Source organism: Cuculus canorus, chromosome 2 (assembly GCF_017976375.1).
Source record: "Cuculus canorus isolate bCucCan1 chromosome 2, bCucCan1.pri, whole genome shotgun sequence".
NCBI lineage: Eukaryota > Metazoa > Chordata > Aves > Cuculiformes > Cuculidae > Cuculus > Cuculus canorus.
The window spans coordinates 94,474,396-94,484,337 of record NC_071402.1 but is presented as its reverse complement, the minus strand read 5'-3'; the positions used below and the strand labels follow the sequence as shown (position 1 = coordinate 94,484,337).

At 44.6% G+C, this 9,942-nt stretch overlaps 1 protein-coding gene across 16 annotated transcripts in view; it reads right to left on the bottom strand.

Annotated features, from left to right (window-relative positions):
- Positions 1 to 12: 12 nt before the first annotated feature.
- Positions 13 to 9,942, bottom strand: part of ATXN1 (ataxin 1) — a 282,081-nt gene continuing 272,151 nt past the window's right edge. For all 16 annotated transcript variants that reach the window (XM_054058377.1, XM_054058391.1, XM_054058379.1 and 13 more), the window contains one exon: positions 13 to 8,686. In XM_054058377.1, the coding sequence (XP_053914352.1) occupies positions 8,156 to 8,686 (531 nt within the window). In that variant the 3' untranslated portion in view covers positions 13 to 8,155. The remainder of the gene's footprint in view (positions 8,687 to 9,942) is intronic.

The window sequence follows — 9,942 nt, the reverse complement described above, 5'->3', positions numbered from 1 at the left end:
ACCAAGCACGCATTTGCAATTGGCACTGTTATTTTATTAGTACGAGTATACTGAAACAATAAACTTGTACTGGTATACAGACAATTTCTTTAAAACAATTTTGTTCAAATTTTGAATCAAACATTGTTTTATTATAATAATGAAATAATTTCTACCTAGAAAACCTGCAAGCACCATCAAAGAAAGGGACCATAAAATTCAATAAACAGACGCGAGTGTATCCTACAAATAGACACACCACCATTAGAAAATAGAATATGAATTCTTCCATTTTTTTTTAATATTTGTTTTAAAAAAGCTAGTGCAAGTACAATATTTTACACTGGAATTACAGAGAGTATGCACGCATATGGAAAAAAGTTCTCCTGTCACAATAAAAGCTCTTAACTATGTCTGTATGCACTTAAAATCTTCTCCTCTTTTCAATAAGGTGCAAAACGTTATTCCCTCCCTATTTCTCCTTTGTACTGGCCATGTCAGCTCGATTCCCCCCCAACACAAAGCTGCGATATCCCTTTTACTGGACCTACACTAAGGAATTACACTGGAAGTGCGATTTGCAACAACCCTCATTAGTAATACCAGATGATTTAAAATAAAATAATTGAAATAAGACCTTAGAAACGGCTGCTGTAGAATGGCTGAACCTCATCCCAGCCCAGCCCCGCCGCCGGCTGCCGGAGCGGTGACATAGCTAGTACAAAATGGTTTTCAGTAGCTCATCCGAACTGAAAAAGGTTGGGAAATACCCCCTTCCCCCCTCCCCCGTTTTGTAACACTGCGAAAAGAACAGTGTTCAACAAGTATTAATATATTATTCCAACAATAATTAAAAAAAAAAAAAAGAGCAAATACATACATTAGTGAGTTTCAACATTAGCTGATGGTCGGGAAGAGTCGTATCTACGCCTTAACACATTAGTAACTCCGCTGCGAGGCCAGCCCGATGGCCAGGCAGAAGACACGGACTCAGCCACCCACAGCTGCCCCAGGCCCGTTTTTGCTCTCAGGTACACAGATCCAAACCCGACTGACCTGGACAGGAGTTCTGCAGAGCGTGTTCAAAGGGAGGGTACGTGGGTCCTGGGTTTTTAAAGCAAATGCCAGGGCAGGAGCCCCTCGCTGGCTGGTTGGGAAGGGGCAGGGCAGCGCTGCCCAGGGAGCCAGAGGTCCCACACCGGCTCCACACCAGCCGAGGGTCTGGACCCTGCAGTTTCTGCTCCTCAGCAATCCCATAGTACAGCCACGACAGCTTCAACGAGTGCCTAACGCTTGCTGCAAACAACACTTCCAAAGCAAACCTACCGTGTGGTCAAGGGAAAGGGCACAGGAGCTTTGACCGCTTAAAACAGAAACAAATAAAAAAGAAACAACCTTGGATGAAGCCTCCATAAAATCCTCAGTGGAAGACTTGAGTCCTTTCAGCTAACGACAAGAAAGAAAAAAACAACTACAGAAACCTTAGAGACTGTTATTGTATAAACACTACCTGTTGGCTGAATGCACTTCGTTACAACACAACCGGGGCTGGTTTTCTGAGAGCCCAGGGGTCACTTGGGCAGGGCGAGTATTTCTGTCCTATGAGCCTGCGGGAGCCGAAGCTTGGGTTACCTTCGGGGAGGGGGACGGGAGCAGCCTGAAACTTCACCCTTATCACCCAGCCGTCAGCTCCCAGCTGCCCAGCTCAAACTTTGGGCAGGAAAAGGACCCTATCCTCAGGACCTTCTTCAGGATCCTCTCCTTTTGGCTTCTAAAATACATCGGCCTCACCATTGGTCAAGACCATCACTGGAAACGTGTTCTGTGTGACTCGCTGCTCTCCGGTGGCTCTGAGAGCAGCGGTGCAGGAGAGGGGGCAGCGACAGGGGCTGGGAGTCTGGGTCGCCTTGGCTATTGCTCTGCTGCTCGCGCTGGGCTAGGATCCCTTGTGCCGAGCACTCATTGCTCAAGGCTGTACTCTTTGGGTTTCATCTGGAACAGGAAATGCTGACAAAATGTGGAACAGCATCCCAGAGAGAGGGGGAAAAAAACGGGACTGAAAGGCTTCAGGCAGGAACTAAGCAGCTTGCGCTCAGCTGGCAGCGGCTCGCAACCTGAGGGGCACGGCCGAGGCCACCCTCAAAACCAGGGGCTCCCTCGGCACAGGCAGGAGAGACTTAAAGCCAAAAGAAAGCTGGAGAGTGAAAGTCTAGTTTTGCACAGTAGACACCCTTTGAAGCGCCCGGTAGCTGCACTCGAGAATTGCTGCTCCAAGGTGTATTTTCAGCACAGGAATAAACAGTGTGAAGCATGATTCCATTCCCCAAAAACGGGACCCATGTAATACGAACAGAAAATTAAGCACAGTTGTTCTTTAAGAGCCTTTTAAGTAATAATTCTTCCTGGCCAAAGCCAATACAAATCAGATCATCTAGACATGACATTTTCTATATACAAAAAACACGTAACTTTCAACCTTTCTCTGCTTTGTATTTAAAAACTTATTTTTTTTTTTACAAACAAGGTATGAAACTCACTGTTCAAACAGAGCCATCTCTTTTTCAAACACTGAATGAATCATTCCAACATTCATTTTTCTGTTGTGCAATTTTTTTTTTTAAAACATTACCTGTACTCCTCAATGTGAGTGCTTCAAAAAAAGTTTCTATTTTTAATAAGCTTCTCAAATTAGGTTTACATCAAAAAATATTCCCACAAGGTATAGTGCTACAAGAAAAGATCCTATCAGTAAAGGTAACACATCTGAAGCGAGGTCGTCTATGTAAAAGAAATTGAACTCTGGAGTAGAGGTGTGCAACGCGTTTGGAATTTCCCTATGGAGACAAAGCAAGGCTGTGCTCAGGACAGGGAATCGAGTGGACACGTAGGCATACGCGTTAAAAAAAAATTCACACATATTTATTCGTGTGCAAACAGACACTTGTGCCTGGGTGTGTGGGGGTGTGTGCACGTATGCGCATCTGCATCAACGGATTCTCATGTCGGGATTTTGGGGAGGTGGGAGAGTTGGGTAAACCAGAGGAAAGGAAATCACTGCCTGCACTCTGGTGGTGCGTTCGATCCCCTTGCTTTTCACATCAGCACTTGCCAGAGCCCAGAGCAGACTCTGCTTTTATCTGTGATGATGGAGAGGGAAGAAATGGAAACTATTTGTATGACTGCATGTCCCAATTTGCCACTTTTCCAGGTTCCTAGGAGAGCAGAAGTGTTTCAATGGGCCAAATCCCCCCTGCCTGCCCACGGCTTCCACCCTGGTGAACCTGGACAAACTGCAAGATTTTTCCAGCTGCCTGATTAAGGTCAGGATCTGGCCCTGACTGAACCAAGCTTCAATTTCACAAAGATCTATACATGTGCGCCACAGTGAGCTCCTGAGCAGCCTTCGGCAGCCAGCCTGGACCTCCCGTAAGCATGTGTAGAACTGGGTCCCAGGACACGCGGAGCACTGCGCCAGGAGCCACCCTCTTTGCAATAACACTATTAGTGTTTAAAAATATTGAGGATTAGCCCTCCTTGATCCAGGCTGGCTTTGTTTGGTTGTTTTTTTCTTTTAGCAGTTGCAAGTATTAACAGAATTTCACCATCTCCTTTTTAGTATTGGCAACACACTTCAAAAGTAAAAATAAATCTCTGCAGAGAGTGAATTTTCATGGTAACCAACAGCTACAGTTCGCACTGAGCCTGCTGCTTTTGTATTGCAATCTAAGTGAGATCTACAGAATTTTAACCATGAGATGCAGGAAATCCAAACTTCGTCTGTAACATTGTACATCCCTACTCCGGAGCAGTAAAAGTGCTGCTTCTGGTCACATCAGTGTACCACACATACGCCAGCCCCATCCCTGAGTAAAAGGTGTGAAAGGTTTCTAAATGTTCCTTGATTTAAGGGAAACGAGAGTAGTGATGTCACTTCCCCATGCCGAGAAAATGACGGGAACGACAGGTCAAATGAAGTGACAGCGGGATGAAGGCATTAAAGGAATATAAAAAAAAAGGAACGCGTGTCCCCCCCACCCCTCCTCCCGAGGTTTGCGTCTTCAAGGGAAAGCGAGCCCAAGGGCAGTGTCCGAAATGGTAAAACAGGTTAACAGCGACTCCGATTTGGGTCTCAACCAGAGGACTCGAGGTAAGTGACATCAAACTCAAATTCCCCATGATGTGGCCCAGACAAACTGAAACAATGCCTAAGTTAAACACTATAAGGAACAGTCATTTTATATATATAGATATATAGATAGATTAGATAGATAGATAGACAGATAGATAGATAGGTTTTTTTTTTTTCTTTAGAAATCCCTATAAAGAGGTTCTTGTTTTATTTTTCTTTGCCCTGACTAATTTCGTGGTGATTGTATGCGTTTCATTGTAAACTAAACAGGTCTGCTACAAAAAGAAAGAAAGAAAACAAAAAGTCAAAAAGAAGAAAACTACTGTCAGTCACTATTGCAAAGCAGATGCTGCGCAGCAGCAGCGGCTAAACCTCCCCCTTCGGCCTCGCCTCGGCACCTCTGTGCCTGCGAGTGGTACTTTTGTGTGGCCCTGGGGACTGATGGCACTTTCCCAGGTACAGGGACTCGCTGCAAGGGATGCTCGGTGCCAGCGGGGAGAGGCAAAGCCCTCCCCTGCCCCCTCTCCTTGCAAAGGACTTGGTCCCAGAGAGGATTTTTCTCTCCCCAGTGGAGCCAGGTCTCACCCATGTGCCATTCAGGAGGAGGGTGGCCACACGGTCAAGTGTCACCCTCTGCCTGGACCGCATGCAGACATGAATACATCTTTTTTTTTTTTTTCCTTTTTTTTTTTTTTTCTTCCTGGATCTTTTTTTAACATCAAATACAAAAGGAGTTGGTATTTCCCAGGCCAAAGGATGCTTGACCCTTACTATGATTTTATTTCAGGGGGGAGGGAGGTGGGTGGGAGGATGGAGAGGGGATTATTAACAGGGAGAAAAAAAGGTAGAAAGAACGAAACAAAGAAGAAAACCAGGGAAAATCAGAAGTGGGTATGAGATCTAGCTAACACCACACGGGTGAGCCTAAGTTGGCACGTAAAGTATTGCACATCCTACAAAAGCCAAAGCATGGAAAGGGACAATGTTTGGAAAGAACCAGTTATTTCAGAATTCCTCAGTCTGAAATACAAGCACAGAACTAATACATTCCTATTGCTCCAAACGTATTTTTATTATTATTATTATTTTTTATTTTTTTTTAGTGTTAGTTGAATAGATCCAGTCAGTTTAACAGCCCCTGCTTCCTTAATTAACCACAAATGCGTATGGTTTAAATTGAGATTCTTTTTTCTTTCCCGAGTATGCGTGAAGTACGGAAATAGTGGTACGACTGTGAACTAAAATCTGTAATTCTTTCTATTCCTTTACCATCAAAGCTTAAAAAAAACAAAACAGGAAACAAAACAAAACAATAAATTGCAAGTGCCCTGAGCAGAGTATATGGAAGATTAAGCGACTTCTCTGAGCAGAAATATTAACAAATAAGCACTAACTAAGCAGTGTGACTGTGAGAAGAAACCCACTCAGCTATTTGGTAGCCCGCCGAGAGGTTAATAAAATTCAAGGAAATTCAAGAAAAGTTTCAAGCTATTTTAAATGTCTTTCAACTTTTTGGTGCACCCCAGAATATGGTATAAAAACAATTAGTTCTGGTGTGAGCTAAATTTCAAGTAACAGATAACAGAGTCAAAGCTGGGGTTTGGGGTTAACATTTCTTCTCTTAAATAAAAACACTGGATTTTGGGGGAGAGGGAAAACAAGATTTTAAATAGATTTGTTCACTTTAGGTTACTGCATTTCTAATGACGGACTTTCATTGCCTTTTCTCCCTATTGGTACAGCTTCTTCAAAACTACCTGAAGGATGTGAACTCATCAACCAAAAACAACGACAGGAACGCTTGCTCGCATAGGGCCCAAGCGCAATCCCACCGAAATCAACGGGATCTTTCTAGTGGCAGCAACAGGCTTTAGCGCTCAGCCCCGAAGTACTTCATCCTTGTGCCTCCCCGAGGCTTGTGCAGGAGGCTGGGTGCCCAGCACCTCAAAGGATCCGGCCCTACCTGGGGAAAGAAAAGACTGAACGGCGTGAATCCCTTCTCCCGTCAGTCCTACTTGGTTTGTACCAAACTCTTGAAATCTCGCCTTTCCAATGGAAAAGGATGCGATTAAAATAACAAAAAATAATAATAATAAAATAACAATAGGTTTGTTTTCAAAACAAACAAACACCTTGCTTACGTATAGAAATGTTTCTTGTGGAAAACTGTCTCAGTAAGTCTGAAGAAAAAATTCTCAGAGCTGTCCCGGTAGGACCTGGTTCTGTGTGGCAGATAGGGTAGAAAGACCAAAAAAATGAACTCTGAAAGGAACGCAACCCTATGAAACGGCCTAGAGCGTAGGCAGGTTAGTGAGTAATTGCTACATTTGTTTATGCTCTTTCAGATCCCCCCCCAACCCACAACATTATTAGGTAAAACTGCAGGAATACCACACAAATGATAAACTCAAGATGTGCAAATTGCAAGATTCTTTAAAGTCCATCTTTTTCAAAAACACTGGACAACGATTTTTTTTTCTCTTTCCTTTTTCCTTTCTCTTATTTTTTTTTCTTATTATCTGTCAGCTCGCATATGCCTTTAACTCTTTCTCAAGCATTAAAGTTTAAAAAGTGCCTCCTATTAAGTAGTCCTTTGTGGACAATGACTGTCACATACTAGTTCAATAATTCACATTCATCCCTTTGAAACCACATTAAAACTTTCAGCATCTTGCTTGTGAGAAAACTTTACATAGTTGCATGTAGTTACAGTGTTGAAGAGATTTGTTTGTTGGTTGGTTGTTGTTGTTGTTGCTTTCCAAGCAGATTAAAGTGAGATACAGTACATACTGAGTGTTAGACCAGGATGCTCAGCATTAAAGTGTGAACAGCATTTTAAGTGCTTAAAGACATTCTAGGTTCATCTTCAACAGCGGATTCCTGTGTCACACCAAAATTTGAAAAAAAGTGGCACCAGTTGTCCATAATCATGAACTAAAAACAGTACTAGAGTTAATGACAAAAGATTTGCAACCTAACTGCAAACAATGGATGCCTGTGATCTCAAAGGGGCAGTATGCGTCTACCTTGTGGAAGCAAATGTCAATGGCATAATCCAGTCGATTTGTCTAACACTGCACAGAAAGAGGAGTGAGCCTAAGCCAGGCGCATCCACGGAGCCAGAGGCCTCCTCGCGCACACCCACGCACACCCACACCACACGCATGCACCCACCTACCCACCCCACCGCCGTGAAGGGAAACCTTGCAGAGCAACTGGTGCAAGAGTCCATACAGCCTCTCCATCTGCTGACTCCGGGCAATGGAACTGCACTAGCAAGCGGAAAGGAAATGTTGGTGTGGCAGTTGCTTCAGGAATAAAAATCAGTGCAGTCAGACCCCATGGGGGAAAAATATATATATATACATATACACACACACAAATATATATATATATATATACTGTAGAGCCTTGAGTAAAAGTTGGCTTGTTGTTGAAAACGTCAGAGACGGTCTGATCCTTTCCAATGACACCCATGGGTTGTGTCCTCAGCATCCAACTGGGGTGAGGAAACTTCTTCAGCAACTCGTCACCAAGCCACAGTCCCTCCTCGGGACTGGCGTACACACACTCTCCCCCCGCACGCACCCCTGCACGCATGCACCCCACGCGTGACATACACCTCTGCTACAGCTCCTTTCTCCTCACCTCCCCCCACAATAACTAGAACAGGAACCAAAACAACAAAACAAAAAGAAAAGAAAACAAACAAACAAAAAAAAAGAAAAAAAAAATCACAGCTGGACCCTGTCCTACACAAGGTTTAGAAAACAGGAGCCATGACAACACATTCATTTCCACTAAGGGTGTGTGAAGCAGATACTGCCCCTTCCGAAGCTTTTGATAAACCTAGTCACTGACAAACACTTGTGGAAAAACATATGCACCAGTCTCCTGCATAATACCAGCTGCAACTATAACAACAAGGTTATAACATAAACCTAAAATAAGATGATAACATGTAAATACTGGGTTATTTAGTCTACAGTACAGTAATCTGGATAAAAATGACAAGGGGTAGCCTAATTTCCTTTCCCCGAACAACTTTTACTTTCCTACGTTGGATCGACCTTCAATGCAAATCTTAACCTCCTGAGGAATAAAAGAAGGCTTGGGAAGAGTCAAAGGTGGTTCCTCTTCTGATTTCTCTAGTTTTCGTGTTTCAGGGGCTGACCACCTCCTCTTCCTTGTTGCCGGGGGCTTGCTGGGTTCTGTTTTGGTGAGCAAAGGTGCTGCAGGCAATCCTATTTTGTCCGGAAACTTCAGTTCACCGTTCTCAGCTAACATCTGAGCACTTCCCTGATTAATCCCATTTTCTTGCTCCACATACCTGTGTTTACTTCCAGCTAGACTGTCATTCTTTGAATGCTTCAGCAAGATACTAGCTGAGTCCATGGGCTGGCCCTTTTTAATAGAGCCGTTCTTCAGGTTCTTGAGCGTTAGCGATATGCAGACGTCCCCCACCGAGAGTTTGGAGCATGGCAAATCAAAGAGCTGGCTGGTTCTCTCGGGGCAGCAGGATGACCAGCCTTGTCCAAATACAAAAAAAGGGTATTCTACCAAGACTTCCACGCTGACCTGCAGAAAGAGAGGGGACAACAGAAAGAGACAGAGGGAGAGAGAGGGGAGAGTGTGAGATCACCCGTGTGCCCTCGCACACGTGTGCAGCAGGTGGCACTTGCTGCGGGGAATAAAGCTCAAATTGCAAAAGCACTGCTCAGTTCCCATAAAATCAGTATGTCAACCACCAGACTACACATGTCATTGTCACATGGGTGTTTCTCTGAGCTCATCATTTCATAGCACAAGACCTCAGCAGGGACCAAACTTTACCCAGCAGCTCAGAGAGCCATAAGAGGTAAAAGAGCTTTGGCATCTGGCAAAGATGTGTTCCCCGCCACCGCCTTGTGGTACCTAGAGCCTGACATCCACATCTGAAGACGCCTTCTGAGAGAAGCTCTTCATTCTGACACACAATTTCCTAAATGACCTTGGGAACATCATCCTTAGGTCTATCTAAACAAGTGTGTACTTACTGACGTGAGGCAGCTGAATGTATGCTGATCTCCAGGGGAAGGCCATGAGTACGTAAAGAGTTGTAGCTGTAAGAGCAGCGAGTGTGAGCCTGCCTTCCCCCAGCAGTCCTGTTAACAGTCCAGTTTCTTCCCTTCTTACACCTACTCTCCCATTCTGCATCTGAGTTCACTCCTGCCCTCCTCTTACTCCTCCTCATTCTCCACCTCCTGCAGCTCCTGCATTGGGTCTCCTTTTCTGCAGTGTCCCCCTTTCCCTCCATTTCATCCCACCTTGAAAACACATCTGGTTATGAATCCTATCTAACCATCCTACAGGGAGCTGCCATAGCCAGGAGAAAAGACCTTGCAAATGCTGGGCCTTGAGGTCCTAAATGTCCACTTCTATTTGCACATGTCAGCAATCCAGCACTCACTGCATGGTGCTGTGTCTGCAGGCTCCAACACTTGCTGTGGGCTCATGTGATTTCTAGCCCATGGGAACAAGACCCCCAGCATGTCACTATAAGGTGATTAACACCTTATAAAAATTTGGCATGTGTTTTTAACTTGCTGTGTGCAACGCCGACGAGGTCTGAAACTGCAAGACGGTGGATTATGCAAAAGTCAGATATCTACTGCTCTCCCAAGATATCTACTCTCCTCCAAGGTCCCGTGTCCTCTAGAGCTCTTCTCAGGCACGGGGCCAGGATCCTGCTCTGTGTAACCACTATTTGGTAGAAGCTAAAAGGCAGGTGAACACCAGAATGCATACGCTCACCTCATTTCTGAGCTATGCAGCAGGCATGGAGCATACCAGCT